This window comes from Salvelinus namaycush, chromosome 25, assembly GCF_016432855.1.
Source record: "Salvelinus namaycush isolate Seneca chromosome 25, SaNama_1.0, whole genome shotgun sequence".
Lineage (NCBI taxonomy): Eukaryota > Metazoa > Chordata > Actinopteri > Salmoniformes > Salmonidae > Salvelinus > Salvelinus namaycush.
In genome coordinates this window covers 7,116,045-7,136,563 of record NC_052331.1, presented here as the reverse complement: position 1 = coordinate 7,136,563, position 20,519 = coordinate 7,116,045, and the positions used below count along the sequence as shown (strand labels likewise).

General features: G+C 42.6%; 1 protein-coding gene across 4 annotated transcripts in view; it reads right to left on the bottom strand.

The window, feature by feature from the left end:
• The window catches only part of LOC120020166 (transcription factor E2-alpha-like), a 40,952-nt gene extending 23,338 nt beyond the window's left edge, over positions 1-17,614 (bottom strand). The window contains exons 1-4 of one of the 4 annotated variants that reach the window (XM_038963652.1): positions 17,184-17,614; positions 13,105-13,197; positions 12,105-12,177; positions 6,715-6,788 (exon numbers count right to left, since the gene is read on the bottom strand). In XM_038963652.1, the coding sequence (XP_038819580.1) occupies positions 6,715-6,788; positions 12,105-12,177; positions 13,105-13,158 (201 nt within the window). In that variant the 5' untranslated portion in view covers positions 13,159-13,197; positions 17,184-17,614. The remainder of the gene's footprint in view (positions 1-6,714; positions 6,789-12,104; positions 12,178-13,104; positions 13,198-17,183) is intronic. The other 3 variants (XM_038963651.1, XM_038963650.1, XM_038963653.1) reach the window with 3 other exon arrangements.
• Between the last annotated feature and the right edge of the window lie 2,905 nt (positions 17,615-20,519).

Below are 20,519 nucleotides of genomic sequence, written 5' to 3'. Positions count from 1 at the left end.
ACCGTAGTGAGCTAGGTTATAGGCCTGCATCATGGGACGGATAAAAGCACTGCCGTCCTTATAACTGGATAATAATGCCTTTATTTGCCGCAAAATAAATTATGTTGTCCGTTCTATACCTCATAAAGCTGTGACTGAGAAGAGCCTATGCTATAGAGTTTCATTTGTTGTTATTTTTGAAAGCCACAACTTTGGGACAACGCCTTCGTATGATAGAATATTTGGGAAATAAACTACTGTTCATAACTAACTTGTCGTAAAGCTTTTAGGATAGGCCTAGTAGGAAGATAGGATATTTGGTTTTCAACCTCGCATTAAGGGATTTTCCTGGTCCGCATGGATAATTTATTTCTTAAGATAGACAGAGGACTAATAATGAGAACAAAACCTCAATAGCCTATAGAAAAATTGAATGACAAGTTTAAGCTTGTGTTTTTAGGCTATTCAAATAACTTGATGGAACTCCGTTACATTCATTGTCTGATCAGGAGAAAGTCGCGCATAAAACAAAGAGTAGCCTTCAATCATATTTATAGCCTATGAAAATGGAGAGAGCGAAGGGAATATAGAAAACAATAATTAAGTGTCGGTTATAAAAAAAAATATATGTAAATACAAAAATGGTTTAGGCTATAGCCTAACGCCCATGCATCCGACAGAGAAACAAGATTGTCTGACTGGAGACTGTGCTGCTTTGGTGACATTCTCCACTCTGGCCTACATTCCTCTCGTGTTCTGTAGGCGAGAACATTCATTGAAATAGGCTATAGCAAATAGGAATAGACAAATTACTCAGAATGTCACTTGTGTGCTGCGCTGCGAGACTGTTTTTTCCCTGAGCGGCGACAGTCAAGTTCAAATAGGTTAAACCACTGTGTCACGTCACGATGTCGTCATCATTGATGATTGCTGTTAATGTGTTGGTGTTGGAGCTGGGAGATAGTCAAATTTATCACGATATGACTTTAGTCTATTTTGCTGGATTAGAAATAGGTAAAAGGAAAAAAATGCTATTTGTTTACATTAGCGGCAGGGACCTAGGCAATTTTTACCCCCTGCCATGTAAGACAACTGAAACGGTAGCCTATGATTCAAAAAGTAAGCTATTTCAGATGACATATCCAGAGAACGCATGATTCATATTTGGATGTGCAACCTGTCAAAATAGGATCCAGAATGATCAGATTTATTTCTGGCTCTTCAGAGAATTTGCCGACATCTTTGTGCATATTGGCCTATAAAGCCACCTGATGGTACTCAAAACATGATTGTTGCTATATAGCCATGTGGGCTAATTTAGTTATCTTAAAAACATCCAACAAAAATTTTTCAGCTCTAGGCATTGGCTACTTGATGCAGGCCTATTCACTGCAAATGGGGCGCTCTGCTACGCGGCGCATCAAAACCATAGAAATAGATACTTCACAGAAAGTTGTGATTTTCCCCTCTATGAGAGGAACTGTAGTCTCACTGAAAACTGTATTTTTCCCTGTCAATTGCATTTTGTGCAATGGTCATATGCTTGTGCTTCTCAGAACGCATCTCTCCCTCTTCCATGCACACATTGGGGTGAGGGAGTGAGAGTGGCTCGCTCACACAGCAGCCGACAGTGAAACAGGCAGATACTTTCATAGGAAGAATCAACATACTGCATTGGCTATTACTGTTGACTAAATAATGGTTTTAGAACAATCTACAGGAACGTAGAGTGTTCAAAGCTGTCATCAAGGCAAAGGGTGGCTACTTTGAGGAATCTCAAATATATTTTGATTTGTTTAACACTTTTTTGGTTACTACATGATTCCATTTGTTTTATTTCATAGTTTTGATGTCTTCACTATTATTCCACAATGTAGGAAATAGTCCAAATAAAGAAAAACCCTTGAATAAGTAGGTACATCCAAACGTTTGACTGGTACTGTATGTACAGTGCCTTGCGAAAGTATTCACCCCCCCTTGGCATTTTTCCTATTTTGTTGCCTTACAACCTGGAATTAAATTAGATTTTTGGGGGGTTTGTATCATTTTATTTACACAACATGCCTTCCACTTTGAAGATGCAAAATATTTTTGTGAAACAAACAAGAAATAAGACACACAAAAAAATGAAAACTTGTGCATAACTATTCACCCCCCCCCCCCCAAGTCAATACATTGTAGAGCCACCTTTTGCAGAAATTACAGCTGCAAGTCTCTTGGGATATGTCTCTATAAGCTTGGCACATCTAGCCAATGGGATTTTTGCCCATTCAAGGAAAAACTGCTCCAGCTCCTTCAAGTTGGATGGGTTCCTGCTGGTGTACAGCAATCTAAGTCATACCACAGATTCTCAATTGGATTGAGATCTGGGATTTGACTAGGCCATCCCAAGACATTTAAATGTTTCCCCTTAAACCATTCAAGTGTTGCTTTAGCAGTATGCTTATGGTCATTGTCCTGCTGGAAGGTGAACCTCATCTCAGTATCAAATCTCTGGAAGACTGAAACAGGTTTCACTCAAGAATTTCCCTGTATTTAGCGCCATCCATCATTCCTTCAATTCTGACCAGTTTCCCAGTCCCTGCCGATGAAAAACATCCCCACAGCATGATGCTGCCACCACCATGCTTCACTGTGGGGATTGTGTTCTTGGGGTGATGAGAGGTGTTGGGGTTTACGCCAGACATAGCATTTTCCTTGATGGCCAAAAAGCTACATTTTAGTCTCATCTGACCAGAGTACAATCTTCCATATGTTTGGGAAGTCTCCCACGTGTTTTAAAAAATATCTTTGAGCAATGGCTTTTTTTGTGGCCACTCTTTTGTAAAGCCCAGCTCTGTGGAGTGTACGGCTTAATGTGGTCCTATGGACAGATACTCCAATCTCCGCTGTGGAGCTTTGCAGCTCCTTCAGGATTATCTTGTGGCTCTTTGTTGCCTCTGATTAATGCCGTCCTTGCCTGTTCCGTGAGTTTTGGTGTACTTCTCCACAACCTTGTCCCTGACCTGTTTGGAGAGCTCCTTGGTCTTCATGGTGCCACTTGCTTAGTGGTGTTGCAGACTCTGGGGCCTTTCAGAACAGGTGTATATATACTGAGATCATGTGACAGCTCATTTGACACTTACAGTGCATCTGTGTGGAATCTATTTAATTATGTGACTTCTGAAGGTAATTGGTTGCACCAGATCTTATTTAGGGGTTTCATCGCAAAGGGGGTGAATTCATATGCACGCACCACTTCTGTTTTTTATTTTGTAGTTTTTTTTAAAATAAGTTATTTTTTCTCATTTCACGAATTGACTATTTTGTTTATGTCCATAACAACAAAATAGGAAAAATGCCAAGGGGGTAAATACTTTTGCAAGGCACTGTATGCAAGCATAAAGAAGCACAAAAAGAAAATATATATATATATATTCCAATGTGATTATGGGTCCCTTGGGAAACACTGACCAACACTTTGGTTAATACCCTGTCATAACTCATACCAGTCTTATTCATTTGTTTTCATGACCACCACCCATTGAATAATTATATCTTTGATTCCAATGGTTCACCCAAGTGTTTTGATCTATAGCGCAAGTAAAATCACAATACTTCTTGCCCCTATCATGCAGTCATCCTAACAACGTGGTAACTTTACTAATATACACAAACATTTGGTGCCACAGAAAGAAAGGAAAGGTGATATCTTCTTAGGAGATATGCTTCAAAAGTAAGTAGGATTCATATAGATCCAATGTAAGCTATATACTATTGAAGTCAGAAGTTAACATACACTTAGGTTGGGGTCATTAAAACTCGTTTTTCAACCACTCCACATATTTCTTGTGGACAAACTATAGTTTTGGCAAGTCGGTTAGGACATCTACTTTGTGCATGACACAAGTCATTTTTCAACAATTGTTGACAAACAAATTCTTTCACTGTATCACAATTGCAGTGTGTCAGAAGTTTACATACACTAAGTTGACTGGGCCTTTAAACAGCTTGGAAAAATCCAGAAAATGATGTCATGGCTTTAGAAGCTTCTAATAGGCCAATTGACAAGAGTGAATTGGAGGTGTACCTGTGGATGTATTTCAAGGCCTACCTTCAAACTCAGTGACTCTTTGCTTGACATCATGGCAAAATATAAAGAAATCAGCCAAGACCTCAGAAAAGAATTGTAGACCTCCACAAGTCTGGTTCATCCTTGGGAGCAATTTTCAAACGCCTGAAGGTACCACGTTCATCTGTACAAACAATAGTACCCAAGCATAAACACCATGGGACCACGCAGCCGTCATACCGCTCAGGAAGGAGACGCGTTCTGTCTCCTAGAGATTAACGTACTTTGGTGCGAAAAGTGCAAATCAATCCCAGAACAGCAGCAAAGGACCTTGTGAAGATGCTGGAGGAAACAGGTACAAAAGTATCTATATCCACAGTAAAACGAGTCCTATATCGACATAACCTGAAAGGCCACTCAGCAAGGAAGAAGCCACTGCTCCAAAACCACCATAAAAAAGCCAAACTACGATTTGCAACTGCACATGGGGACAAAGATTGTAATTTTCTGAGAAATGTCCTCTTGTCTGATGAAACAAAAGTAGAACTGTTTGGCCATAATGGCCATCGTTATGTTTGGAGGAAAAGGGGGGAGTCTTGCAAGCCGAAGAACACCATCCCAACCGTGAACCACGGGGGTGGCAGCATCATGTTGTGGGGGTGCTTTGCTGCAGGAGGGACTGGTGCACTATACAAAATAGATGGCATCATGAGGAAAATTATGTGGATATACTGAAGCAACATCTCAAGACATCAGTCAGGAAGTTAAGGCTTGGTCTCAAATGGGTCTTCCAAATGGACAATGACCCCAAGCATACTTCCAAAGTTGTGGCAAAATGGCTTAAGGACAACAAAGTCAAGGTATTGGAGTGGCCATCACAAAGCCCTGACCTCAAACCTATAGAAAATGTGTGGGTAGAACTGAAAAAGCGTGTGCGAGCAAGGAGGCCTACAAACCTGACTCAGTTACACCAGCTCTGTCAGGAGGAACGGACCAAAATTAACCCAACTTACTGTGGGAAGCTTGTGGAAGGCTGCCCAAAACGTTTGACCCAAGTTAAACAAATTGAGTGTATGTAAACTTCTGACCCACTGGGAATGTGATGAAAGAAATAAAAGCTGAAATAAATAATTATCTACTATTATTCTGCCATTTCACATTCTTAAAATAAAGTGGTGATCCTAACTGACCTAAGACTGGGAATTTTTACTAGGATTAAATGTCAGGATTTGTGAAAAACTGAGTTTAAATGTATTTGGCTAAGGTGCATGTAAACTTCCGACTTCAACTGTATAACGACAAAAGTATTTGGACACCCCTTCAAATTAGTGGATTCGGCTATTTAAGCTACACCCGTTAATGACAGGTGTAGAAAATGTCCATAGACAAACATTGGCAGTAGAATGGCCTTACTTAAGAGCTTAGTGAATTTAAAATGTTGGCAAAGTCATAGAATGCCACCTTTCCAACAAGTCAGTTCATCAAATTTCTTCCCTGCTAGAGCTGCCCCGGTCAACTTAAAGTGCTGTTATTGTGAAGTTGAAACATCTAGGAGCAACAACGGCTCAGCCGGGAAGTGGTAGGCCACACAAGCTCACGGAACAGGACCGCAGATTGCTAAAATGAATAAAAATTGTCTGTCCTCGATTGCAACACTCAATACGGAGTTCCAAACTGCCTCTGGAAGAAACATCAGCACAAGAACTGTATGATGGAAGCTTCATGAAATAGATTTTCATGGCCGAGTAGCCGCACACAAACCTAAGATCACCATGCGCAATGACAAGCCTCGGCTGGAGTGGTGTAAAGCTTGCCGTCATTGGACTCTGGAGCAGTGGAAACATGATCTCTGGAGTGATGAATCATGCTTCACCATCTGGCAGTCCGAAGAACGAATCAGGGTTTGGAGGATACCAGGAGAATGCAACCTGCACCAATGGATAGTGCCAAATGTAAAGTTTGGTGGAGGAGGAATAATGTTTTGCGCTAGGCCCCTTAGTTCCAGTGAAGGGACATCTTAACACTACAGCATACAATGATATTCTAGACGATTCTGTGCTTCCGACTTTGTGGCAACAGTTTAGGGAAGGCCCTTTCCTGCTTCAGCATGACAATGCCCCCATCCACAAAGCGAGGTCCATACAGAAATGGTTTGTCGAGATTGGTTTGGATGGGCTTGACTGTTCTGCACAGAGCCCAGACCTCAACACCACCGAACACCTTTGGGATGAATTGGAACGCTGACTGCGAGCCAGGCCTAATCACCCAACATCAGTGCCCGACCTCACTAATGCTCCTGTGGCTGAATGGAAGCAAGTTCCCGCCGCAATGTTCCAACAATCTAGTGGAAAGCCTCCCCAGAAGAGCGGAGGCTGTTATATCAGCAAAGGGGGGTCCAACTCCATATTAATGCTCATGATTTTGATATGAGATGTTCGACAAGCTGGTGTCCACATAATGTACATGACAAAAAGTATTTTCTGTGCTCTTCAAATTTTATGTGGTGCTCCTAACTTTTTTATGTTAAAAGAGCCAGTGCTACCAATTATTTTTTTAAATTTAGAGCCCTGCTAGTCATATACTATTAGTAATATCCACCGTGTAAGAAAATCATGTCCATGCTGATCAGTGTGTAGCCACTGTAGTGTGTAGTGTACAGTATGAAGTGTGCAGTGTTCCTTTACCCGTCCCTGGTTGAAGGAAGGGCTGTTCTGTTCTCCTGATACCCAGGGGCCAGGACCGCTCCGCTCATCTATACCTAGAAGATGGAACGCACAGGGTTAGACCTGCTCACTCAGAACCATGTAGGACTGGAAAGGGAAAGGAGATAAGGAGAGAGGGAAAGGGACCAAAACTAGTAGTAGACTGGTAGTCTTTCACCCAACTCCAAATAAACCCCTAGTTCCTAGTACCCACCCAGAGCATTTGTAGGTTTGAGAAGTTGGAGATGTGACCAAAATTGAACAAATTCCACCTAGCCAATGCCAATACCTATCTAATCCTTTACGATCTACACCAGGGAGATAGGCGATATAGGCTAGAAGCCAATATGCAATGGAGGGTGACCCAGTTAGGAAGCACTGCTGCTTCCTCACTGGCTAGAAGTGTTCTAAATAACCTTTGGCTGAGTGCGCTGCTACTTCAGCTCCCCGTGACAGCTCTGCCACCACACTGTCACTTAGTGTAGCTATGAGCTGTAGGAAGTTTGAATAATTAACACCCAGTATGAGCCTCCTACAATCATCCTCAACATTTGTCATTCTCCCACTCTCTCCACTTCTGTCCATGGCAACGCAGTAGTTGTTCGTATCCCCATCCCTTCACACCTCCCTTTGCATGACAACGGACGAAGGAGTACACAAATGACAGAAGGGACACACGTCATGCATGTTGTCCCCGGTCAAGGGATTTGCATTGAAGAAGTGGAAGTAGGGAGAGTGATTTTAAAGATTGCCGAAGCAGAAATTCCTGCCCCCCTCCCCTTCTCTCCTCCCCCTCAGTTTCCTCTCTTACCGCTACCCAGCATCTCTGGGGGGAAGCTGAGGCTTAATTGTGTGCTGATTTGCATAACTGTGCATATTAATGAGACTTCGCTCTATGAATATTCATATTTTTGTTTTGTTGTCTAATAACAAAAATGGAAAGGGGCGGAGGGGAGCAGGCTGGAAGCACGACTGGATCAGCCATCAAGGAGAATGATGGGTCCAGAGAGGAAAGAGCTGCTATATCACCGTGACAACTGATCTATAGGAGAGATGGCAGCAGAATCGCAGATGAAGGAGACGAGGGGTTTGTTGCCTCAACCTGACTGTCACGCTCCATGTCCAGCAGTAGAACAGACTCAGAGAGGACATATACACAGAGACATATGGACCAGTCCTTTCCTCTGCTGAAATGACACCAGTGTTTCCCCTAGATATTTCTTAGGTGGATCGCAAAGGCAATAATTAATACGACAGCGCCCACAAATTATGAAATGTGCCGGATATTGTGGACCGATAAATGAGGTTGGAATGATACTGTGAAAATGAGAATGCCCTTTTAGTGTAAGAGCTGTTTGAAAAGAATGGCTGAAATTTCAGTCTTTTGGTGGGATGGAGTTTTAGCCTTACAATGCAGTGAATTGGTTAATAGACCAATAAGTTTTTTTTATAAAAAGAGTTCCAAACCTCTCTGCCAATAACAGCTAATTCTCAGTTTTCCCCTCCCCACTCAGGACTGTCTGGGAGTGGTCTATCAACATTCTTGCTTGAGAAATTGCCCTTTGCTAAGAAGCCCAGTTTGTTTTCAATGAAAATGGTCAAAAAGTAACAATCACAGTGACGTACTTAATTATTAACCAGAAATGATTTGATAGCAATAAAAACGGCTGCAATGGACCATTAAATATCTCCATAACTCTGTCGAGGGCTGCCAACAAACATTATCAGGACATCTTAATCTGGTATCCTGCTACTGAATCAGGCCGGACCTTTATAAGCCACTCGCTCCCCCTCACGTCAACACCGTGAATAGGCGGCTAAAATATGGTCATCTGAAGAATGTGGAAGACTTAGCATAGCCGCTGGGGTAGGAAATGAACATGGCGGGTATCCCTTACTGCTCTTTGGGAAGACTGACAGATGGAAGACAGGGGGATATAGACCTGACCTGACACCATGGAGATCCACAAAGGCACGGGGATAATAGGGAGCTCTGCAGGTAGCTAGGACCTCACACCTCGGGCTATTCATGTGTTCTCCTGAGGAGAGGAAGGGTCTACAGGAAGTATGGAGCGAATGGAGAAGAGGGTGTCTGGAATGCATGGAAGGAAGCGCTCTCCTAGACCTTCTGGGGTAAGTAGTAAGTAGCGTCACAACTCTTATTGCAAGGTATTTTAAAATGGCTGGTGCAGGGATTTGGACTGCATTGAAATGTATGGACGGGGAGCTGTGTTTCAACCGGTGAGAAAAGAGAAAAAGACGAAGAAAGTTTCACACCACACAAATGACTCACATTGAGTGAGGGAGAGGGCAAGTGAGCAACTCTGAAGTAAAACATCATTAAAATTGCTTTCATGCATATTCATTAGGACCACATTTTCCTACTAATTAACAGATCTGCTGATTAGTATAAAGGAGAGAATAAGTGAGACTCGTCTAAGTAGACTCATTTGTTTTCCTCAAAACTTCAAATGGCTTCCTCCTGCAAGTCGTTACCATGACAGCCTGATATAAGACAAATAGAACATCAGAGAAAACCACAGAGCTCTTGTCCACAGAACCCTGGTAGAAGAGAGGACCCAGTACTAAACTCCACATTCTAATTATACGGATTAATTTAACCAAGAATCTTGAAAATAGTTGGTCTACTATGTTACCAAGCCATTGCTGATGACAACAACTCTAAAAAACATGAGGCAGGAACTCCACACCTTAACCTCTGTTATAGGGTTTGCCCCCCAGGGATACTTCTGTGACTGAGTGAGTTAAGAGTGAGTGAGAGAACGTCTCAGCACGATAGCTCAGAGAGCGAGAGGGTTGAGTCAGGCCAGACACATTCACTAGCGAGTCCCCTTTAAACCCGGGTCTCACCACCCCTTCAAGCGAGGCTGGCCTATAATTACCACAGGAAGAGATACTGGAAACGACCAGTCAGCCTGAGTCACACAAGCTACGAGGCTACAGGACCAACACACAGGGAACATGCAGGCACAAACACACTTCACTTTTATAGGATAATGCCCCGGGCACTGATTGGTGTACTGTCTGGTGTCTACCCTTTCTTCCTTCCTTCCTTTCATCCCAGCCCTGTACGACAGAAATGTGAGTCAACCAGACATAATGCATGATGCCTAATAAGTATTAAGGAGTGTGATTATGATTTAGGGAATGTCTACAATGGATACGCAACAGTATAGGATGTGTCTGAAATGATTACTAAGAGCCAGTGTCACGATGCTGGGAGGACAATATTCAACACCAACTTGAAATTACAAATTTGAACATGATTAGGCATGCTACTTCCCATATTATTTTTGAATCATTCAAGTTAGAAGCTAAACATATTCTGGACAATGTATCTTATGTTTAAAGCTCTGTGGTTTGATCAAGTCTGACAGAGTCTGCTTCTATACTGCACAAGGAATCCAATTCATGAGCAAATCTGATCAGGTTACTGAATTACCAAATCCAAATTTCCATTCACACGAAGGAAAGTTCCTAAAGAACGGAAAGTTCATGCAAAATACATACGTTCCTCTTTTGCATTTCAACCCAAGCCAGAGTTTAAAAATACCAGTTCAGAATCTCAGTTTCTGCTTGCCAGTAAATGAAACTTCGTTGGAAGTTAGTTTACACCTCAAGGGTTTTGCACATAGACACCCAAAGTCAGAGAGAACTAGGGATGCATGACAACGACCGTTCCTACGGGTAAAGATCTCCCAAAGACACAGATCTGTGATCAGCTTACCCTTCCCCCAAAAATTGACCATAGATCAATATCTTGGGTCAGGCTAAACTCATCCTAATCCATCACAGCACACGTCAAACCTTTTCCACTCTACAGGGACGAGCACCAAAAAAAATACTAATAAACCACAGCTCAACTAAATCAAATCTAGAAAAAAAGGCAAGGCAGAGCAGATACTCACCAATGCTACCAAGGAGATGGTAGTGCAGAGAGACTAGGAACCTTCCCTTATAGAGCCTCTTCCTCCCCATTGTGAGAGGATGGGTGGGGGCTTCCTGGGTGAAATCATACACTGGGCCACATATGCTGCCTGCCTATCCACTTCTCTCTCTGCGGCCTAGGCCCTTTGTTTTGGCCTCTGATGAGCATTGTGGAGACCTGTGCTGAGGGCTGCCACACAATACCAGGAGCAGCCGTTGGATTGAGAAAAGTAACGGCCTTTTTCTGTAAGTGTGCACCTTTCGTCGCTACAAAAGAAAATGTAAGTGGCCCTCAAGCGTAGAGAAACACCGTAGTTCGGTTTCCACGCTTCACCTACTCCGTCCCTTTCATCTGATTTATGCTACTTCAATATCCTGTTTCTTTTCAGTTACAACCTGAAAATACCTACATCAACGGTTCAGGGATTCGAGGAGGGTGAAAGAAGGTGATTGGAGGAGAAGGGGGGGGGTGAAGGGAAATGATTGGCGGAGAGGAGAGGGTTGAAGAAAAGTGGCTTGAGGCCGAGAGAGAGAGAGAGGATGCAAGTTGGATGTGGAGCATGGTTCTTGTGTTGATCTCGGATGGTTATCAACAAGAGGAGATGGGATCTATTGAGGGTAGTTGGTTGGTTGTTTGGGGGTGAGGAGGAGCAAAGAATACCGTAAATAGTTCCCCCCTCCCCACAGGGTGAGAGATGGGGAATTTGGGGGTGAATAGGGTCATTTCCCATCCCCCCGCCTGTTTTAACACCCTCCGTAGAGTGTGATGGAGAGGCAGCAGCTGAGAAGGTGATGGCGGGGACACCTGGAGGGGGAGGGGAAGACGGAGGCTGCTTCCTTTTCTTTATGAACTTTATTAACAAACAGCTGGAAGGAGAAGACCGGTGGAATCATATCCAATCCTTTGACCCATCAGTGGTAATGAAGGACAGTATGCCATTTTAGCCTATTTGGAGTATTGATACAGCTACTGTGATTTGACCTCACTGACAACACTCCCTACGGGGCAGTGAGAGGATGGACAGTGGGGAGGGGTGGGGGGGTCAGAGGTGGGACAGTGGGAAGGGTTCTCAGAAGACAAATAAGAAATTGTTGTTGAAAGGGTTGTAACAGCCCATCGATGTCATGCTGTTCCTTAAAGACATATATAGGGGACCATTACAAAGCAATAACACCCTTAATGAAACAGCTTCAGATGAGATGCAGGGAAAAGGTGGATGTTGACCATTTTAAATCATATGGTCACATATGAAGACCACGTTGGTCAAAATGTTGTACCATCACCAAGGTGACCTGAAGAAGACCATGTTAACTGAAATACTTAAATGATTGTACCATAATTAGGCTTTAGTCAAAATCTAATTGGGAGCTGTAAGCATTCAGTGGGCATTTATTTTTGTATAAGAACCAAGGGCAGGTCTTACCGGAGCCTCCAAACTGGCTGCTGGCTAGAGTGGTGGGCCTGTTCTTCCCATTTGACACCGGTGGTGCAAACATCTGAAACAGAGACAAACACTGCGTCAAAAACATTAAACCAGAAATGGGACGTACAATTTTTTTTTTTTAAGTCCAGGGGCCATATCCACAAGGCATCTCAGAGTAGGAGCGCTAATCTCGGATCAGTTCATAAAATCTTATTCATTATGAAGTAAAAGTCCAACCTGAAGCAAGAGCAGCACTGTGGATATGGGCCCTAAAGTTCTAAAAAAAAAACAAGCAGAAGTCTCCTTTAGACATCTATGTCTTGAGACAAATGGCGAGCCTGTGGCAACCACTTCACTAAACTAGTCAGTAGTCATCTTCATTAGACTACAGGAACCCAAAGCTGCCCTTAATAGACACCAAAGTACAATAACAACGGTTACATTACACCTAGTTTGGTGCTAGGCGCTAATTTAATCTATCCGATAGAAGGATTTAGTCGTTCTCAGTTACAACAGACTCCCGCAGCTGTCAACAGTGTGAAGCAATCTAAAAAAACATGCCAATGAGTTAGTCATTGACGCGAGTGACTCACAAAAACTGCCCAATGACAACACTGGCTGATTGATACCGTGCTATTCACTTTATGTAACAACCTTTTATACCAAACAATACAACAACAAAAACACTTTATTTTATTATAGTTAAGAGACATTTTAGCAAATGGTCTTTGGCATGTCTATCTTGATGGGTGTGGATTTATACACTCTTGTCTTGACAACAAAAGGTGTGTGTTGAAGTGTTTCTGTGTACATAAAATGTATTATTTTAGATAAATAGTTTATCAGTCTACGTTTTCCCCCTGCCCATCCCATTATAAGAGACTATGTGTATTTGACTACAAACAACTTATTATATACCCGAAGGAGCTGTTCTGGACAAATATATTCTAGTATTGGGAACAGAAATATTGCAGGGCTGTTGACAGCAAAGATGTCTTACCGCACTGAAATCCAGCAGGTCGCTGAGCTCCTTGTCTGTTCCCACTGTAGCCATTCTCTGCTGCTGTTCCTTTGGCCCTCGCAGTCTCAGCAACTGAGGGGGCGAGAGAGAGAACGGATCTTTAGTGGGATAACAGACCAACTGGCAAAGTCTAGAGCTGGGTTGTCAAACTCATTCCATGGACGGCCGAGTGTCTGCTGGTTTTTCCCTTTCAATTTGTATCCAATTAAGATCTACACAAACGGGTGAGGGGAGTTCCTAACTAATCAATGACTTTAATTCATCAAGCAATCGCAAGGGGGGAGCGAAAACCAAGCATTTCCCTACACTCGCATTAACATCTGCTAACCATGTGTATGTGACAAATAAAATTTGATTTGAAAACCCGCAGACACTCCGCCTTAGTGGAATGAGTGACACGTGGTCTAGAGCAGGGGTCTCCAGCAGGTCGATCGCCAGCCACCAGCAGCCCACCTATGAGTAGCTCGCCAAACAATTCTGAAAGTACATGCAATTTTCACGTGTTGCAGTGTAAAAAACAATGTCATAAACAAAATCTACCAAGTATCAGACACTGCAAGCTTCCAGCTAATATCTAATCAACACGACATCGTCATTATTCCACCCCTGGGGGGAAAAAAGCCAATCCTAACAGAATATCTGCCCGTCTGTGTGGTGTGTGCGTTTGTCTGTGTGTAGACCATTGATGCGATAACCGTCTTGTGGGTTGACAGAAATACCTTCCCCAAAACCTTCTCAATTAAACGTTAACTGCAAAGTAGGCTTACCTGGCAGAAGTATATCATGAGTAAGTACATAAATCGGAATATATTATTTGTTAATTTGCATACTTTGCCATGAAATGAGTAGCAGCAGTAAAGAACCACTGCTAGACCGGCACACTAGACGGCACATTCCTCACTCACTAGATGTAATTAAAGGGGAAGTACACTCAAATCTTCCCAAACTAAAAATAAATGGGCTTCTGATGTGATTTAAGCATTGGCATGGACACAGGACATCCATTTTCATTGTTTCTCTATGAACAATAGACATTTTGAGTGGAAAACAAAAAAAATCTAATATCAGGAAAAATAAAATGGAGAATTTTGAGGGGGGAGGAGATATAAAACTGAATTTGTGTGTGGGCCGGGGCTCTCAAAGTAGCTCTCATGCTAGAAAAGGTTGGAGACTCCTGGTCTAAATCTTACTCAATTGATTCCTGTGTCAAGGGTACATTTTCAGCATCATGATTCAAATCCACCAACAAATTGCTTATTCAGACACCAAGATTTCTCTACACAAACCATTAACTTGGTTGCAACCACTTTTTACTGTGTGGTTAGACATCTCTTTGTAATGGATAGGCCACATTACAATTCCCCTTGTAGAACATAAGTTTACATTTGGCAGAGCATGTAGGTGGTCTACGTGATAAGCGACCTTGTCTGAGACCTGAAGACTGAAGGGGCTCCCACGCATAGGCATCTTCAGTGGGCCAACAGTCTTGGGGATACAAAAGTAAATCAGGTTTGATACCCGGTCGGCCATCATGGTGAAAATGTCACGAGCATCGAGTCAGCATGATATCACTTTCCTTCTGTATAGAATGACCAACATTAGAGTTGGCAAAACACACAAAGCACCCTTTACACACACACACACACTTCAAAAGGCCAATAAGGGGGAGGGATGGCACAAATATAGCCTCCTAGTTATTTCCCTGCTACAAGTATCCTGCTCTGTTATTGAGTTAGATGACGCAACTCTTTCCCATTCATTTGGAATTGTGGCCTGCAGATTTGTGCTACATAGCTCAATCTACAAAACAGGTGGTGTGGAATCCCTTAAGGTATGGAAACTACTGGCAAACTTACACTCTGGGATGAACTACTGGCAAACTTACACTCTGGGATGAACTACTGGCAAACTTACACTCTGGGATGAACTACTGGCAAACTTACACTCTGGGATGAACTACTGGCAAACTTACACTCTGGGATGAACTACTGGCAAACTTACACTCTGGGATGAACTACTGGTAATGCTTTAATCCTTGGGTATTAAAGGTTTTGAGTGCCTTTATCAGAGATCTAGTGTCACAAACTCTGGGCTTTCCCCATTCTAGCCCACATCAGTCAGCTATCTGGAGTATGGCCTCTGGTCTACCACAAAACCAATACTCGCCTCTCTCCTCTTTCCTCAGCCCTGGCTGCCTCTGTAACCTAAGAAACCAACCTGCTTCAAGAGTCGTTCTCACCAACAACAATACCAGCCTACACATCAAAGGCCATTACATATGGTATGAAATATCTGAGCTTTACCAGCACAGTAACTCCACGGGTTTATCAAATAAAGGACCTAGTTGTTCTGTTTCACAACATTTCCCCGTTTGTACCAGATGAACATAACTCAGGTCTCAAGTGTTTTCCTCAAACTTCAGCCAGAGTAAGGTTTAGGCTACAAAACCTGTGTCCCAAAATCAAACACGATCATCTAAGTAGGCTAATGAACAGCTCAGGGCATCGACAAGCACTGGGTTCTGGTTGTGTGAAAGGATTTCAGACACGTCAGGAACAAGAGTAGCCTATGTGTGCTGAGCATCAGTGTTGTTGGTGATGGTGAGTGTGTCTTCCCCCGAGGGCAGCATCTGAAACACTACCAGGCAGGCAGCACCCCATGGCCAAGAGCCAACACACAAGAAAGTGCAAAGATAAGAGGGGGCCTCATGCAAAACTCAGTTTGGCAAACTTGTCACTGTGGGAAATGTAATCATGAATAGGCTATATGATAGTTATATAAGCCTTGTAAAAAAAAGTATACTATAACCTACTTAGAATCACATAATCGGGATGTTTTTGAGGGACATGACTAGTTTAAGGAGTACACTAACACATGCATTACTAGTGAAGAGTAGTATGATCTTGTTGGTACAGAAAATCATGCTGCAGCAGACGTTCAACAGTTGCCTGACAGTTCTCTGCATTTCCCATTCGCTGCGGAAATCTGCTTCCTCCCTAAAATCGAAGTTCCATAATGGGCCCCACTGACCCCCCCCCCCCCCCCCCCCCCCCCCCCCCCCCAATACTTAGGCCTTCCCGGACGGCTAATCTAAATTGTTTTTGCGGATTTCGACGGAATCCCCCGAGTGCAGGTTTTACCATAACAACAAAAGCTTTATGTCAACCCATAAATTATTGTTCAGTTCGTGCGTTTGGGATGGGTGAGAAACCGGTTGTGAATTAGCTGTCGAATACACACGACTTCTCCACTTGTCTGTTAGTATAGAACACAAAGAGAGTCAGGCCCTGATAAAGTTAGCGATAACGGCTAGAACAATGGTGTAAGAGTTGCTCTCCTTGCGTATTAAATTAAATGTGCATGATGGAAAAACGATAATAAAATGTGTTGAACCGTGCGTAAAGAATGTACATTGCTTATGTTCATGTTCAAGGGTTCAACGCGAGAGAAGAGGGTGGGGGGAAAGGAATTTACTGCCAAATGCGAAATAAACAGAGTGGAAAATGTTGAGGAACACATAACTGGGAATTGAGATAAATTAGATCGTACGTCTATTATAAAATACATGTAAAATATAAAAACAGCCTATTTGACCCAGAAAATAGAGGCATGCATGCGTGCCTTTCTGGGCGCAACTTTCCTCTACACCACAAAGTTTTCCTCTAAATATTTAACCACATTTCGAACCGTCTAAAACATTTAGTTTGTTATTCCAGAAAATATTGACACAGAAATGCCAGTAGTATCACTACAATGATTTAGCCGTTAGAACTGGCATGTTAGGTTACTTTTAAACTTGACAATGTTGTCCAAAGTGAACAAAGAAGTATTTTCCTACAAGGCTGCAAGTAGCTAGCGTTACTGCCCAACTGCTGCATGCTCGCTCCCATGGCCCAGGCCGGACAAAAATTCAAGACCCCGTTTTCTCCGGCAGTGCTACTCACACAACTCATAATTATTATTATTCGCTAAAGTTGCACAATGCCCCCGCAAAACATATGCCGGTCAATATCATAATATCGTTCACAAATATACAGTGTGTGATGTGGTGTATTTACCTTTCAGTAACCTCTTTAATTATGTAGCATCCAACAGGGGGGGAAAAAGAACGCTTGTAGAGAGAAAAACAAAGTTGGGGATAGATTCCCTCTCTGTGCTCCGGACTGTAAATGAAGAGCGAACGACGATATCGTGTTCTCCCAAACCCTTATTGGTTCGTTATACAGTCCACGTCACGAAAATGAAACAATGTTTCCAAATAGCTTCATAACTCTTGTGATATCTCAATCGATTATTTTAGTTGCTACAATTGTAACCATTTTATCTTCCGAGTAGACATGTTAACAGCCTCCACATTGTCGGTTCCAAAAGAGTATCCCTCCGCGGCTTACGAGGATCGTAAAACACCAGTGGTGTCCGATTTCAAACGCCCTACAACTAAAAACTGCCGTTTTCAATAAACATCCAGTAACACATCGATATGAAGATAAACTAAAATACTGTACAGCATCAGTGTTATTGTCGTTGCATTAAAATGACATATTTTTTAAATCGCAAACCATGAGAACTACGTCAATTTGCGGAGGGAGACTGCGGAAAACCGAATAGTGGCAGACCAGAAACAGTGTGAGATGGAACGATAATACAGCAGACGCACAACCAATGGTATGCCACGAGAATCTGATTGACAGTAAGAAAGTCCAAATATATATCGACATTGTTCGTTGGGCCTGCCTCCAATGTTACCCCATCATGGACCCGCTATGGTCCGTGTTATGGACAGCATTTCATTTTAATAATGTGTTTAACTGCAATAACAGTGCATGATGCAGTTATTGGTAAAGGCTGAACTTGAAAACCATTGCAAAATATGTATCCTCATATTAGGTACATCAACAAGCCATACATATATCCTATTTGCACAGGGCCTATACAATTCAGTCACACATTCTGTAAAAACAACAACAAAACATGAATATAGGCTACTAAGATAATGCGTGAAGGTTAGTAGTATCCTAATCCATTTAGCCTATTACAGACCTAATGTGATCTACCAGCCCACCCTATCTTTCAATAAAAGAGTATTGCAGATTTAAGCACATAGCCAGTATCTGTTAATAATAATCTAGCCTACCAGTATTAACATTTATTTTACACAAAATAATCAGAGGAGGCAGATCAGGGGTCAGGATTTCTGCTTGTGTGTGTGTGTGTTTGTGTTTGTGTGTGTGTGTGTGTGTGTATGTGTGTGTGTGTGTGTGTGTGTGTGTGTGTGTGTGTGTGTGTGTGTGTGTGTGTGTGTGTGTGTGTGTGTGTGTGTGTGTGTGTGTGTACGTGTTTGTGTGTGTGTCACTCCAAAGGCAGCATTGGACAAATGGCTCCACCTCAGTGGTGTGAAAGTGTGGTTAAAGAGGGGGTTTAAAAGTACAGGATGCAGCAGCATTTGCCTTTTATATTGATCCTTTGTGAGAACAGCTTGTGAGCTAAGAAGTTTTCATCTAAGTATGTAACATATTTTTCTGTCTTATATAAGGTTCACCAGGAGAGAATAGTGCACAGTGTTTTTTTCTGCAACCGAATCTGGACCTGAAACAGAGGACTAACCATCCCTGGTGGCCCTAGCGTATGACTCAATATACATTGGGAGGTGAAGAATTAGTGGACAAGACCACAACAAGAATGTATAGCGTGGGGGTAGGGAAGCAACATATGCCATGTGTTATAGAGAGAGGGCAAGGAGTGCATATAACAGGAAAATGTGTTATTACTGTTCTATTACACTGTGATTAGTTAGTATAGACAGACACCTTTTCTCCATTTGGGATGAGGATGATACATTTGTTTGACTGACAACATTCTGATTATTTTATTTGAAGTGCGTCTCATTTCCTATTTCTTAGGTTTTTGGACCCCGTTTGTATCGTAGAGACTTGTGTCACTATAAGCCCACTATGGTAAGCCCACTAATGGTGTTAGCCCTTGGCTTAAATCCAAAATCCCTGTCAACATTATTTGTGTCCATCAATAGTATAATGAAATGGAAGTTTGGATGATTGTAGCGTTCCCTCCACAGGGGCAAGTAGTCTGTTATGAATTGTCTGAATGAACCAAGGCTTCATCAGTTGAGGGGGGTCGGGCACTGAGTAACAGCTGGGTCTGACATGAAGTGTGTATTGTATAAAGGAGTGTGTGTGTGTGTGTCTGTGTGTCTGTGTGTGTGTGTGTGTGTGTGTGTGTGTGTGTGTGTGTGTGTGTGTGTGTGTGTGTGTGTGTGTGTGTGTAAAGGGCAAAAGAGCACCTGGTTTTCCCCAATGGTTTTGTAGAGGGAATGGCAAGTAATACAGACTCTGGCCCTGGTTCTCATGAGACAGGTATTTCAGTGGTAAAATAAACAAGCACAACATGTGTCTGTGGCTCATGTTAGTTTTTGTGTGTTTGTGTTTGTGTGTGTGTGTGTGTGTGTGTGTGTGTGTGTTTATGTGTTTTAAAAGAAAAAAAATATTCAGTGGTACTGAGTTGAGCTACATCTGGCCCAGCCTTCACAAGAATACAGAGCCCACCACATGTGTGGCTTCACAAACCAAGGGTGAGATGTTCACTTCGTTTCCTGACCTGCTCTTTCCTCCCTCACCTCGTTTCTACTGTTCTGCTGTTGTAATGATTTTTTATGCCGATTCGAAGTTGATGTTATTGCTGTCATACATTTGTATCTACGTTGTTTTTTACCCTTCCCTCTCAGCTATGAGCAGTTTATGACAAAAGGTTACCATGTCCTAGATTTACTAGGCTTTTGCACCTGTGGAAAGGTCTTACCACCACTTCTTCTGTAAAAGCGTGAAATTCTGTTTTATGTAAGTATTGCCATCTTTGCACTGTAGCATTGTACGGTGGTGTGGTTTACCTATAGGCCTACGCAAAGTATGAAAAGCTATTTTAAGCGTGGAACCCCATCCTCCTAACCCTAAAGCACCCTCTCCTCCACCCACGCTTTCCTGGGCTCCCTCTCTCTACAGTTGTACAGCTCCCCTTTCTCAGCAGGTAGGCCCCGTGCAGCCACCCACGCATCAGGTACAGTGTGCACAACCTGGGGCTTCCTGTTATGACTATGGTTTCCTGTTTCCTGTAACAAATGCAACAAACTCCCAATAGTGCAGATCTGGGAGCAGCTTGCCATAATTGCTGCCAAAATAAATTATTACAAGAAAAAACACAAAACTGATCTTAGATCAGTGCAGAAGGGCAACTTAATTCTAAAGCAACAAAATTACTTCTGTGGCGATGTTTGGAAAGAGGTGTTGTTGCCATAACATGCAAGCGAACGATAGAGAGATAGAAAGAGATGAAGATGGGTGGGGGTTGAAGGCTATGTAAGGAGAGAGAGTGAGGGGGGGATG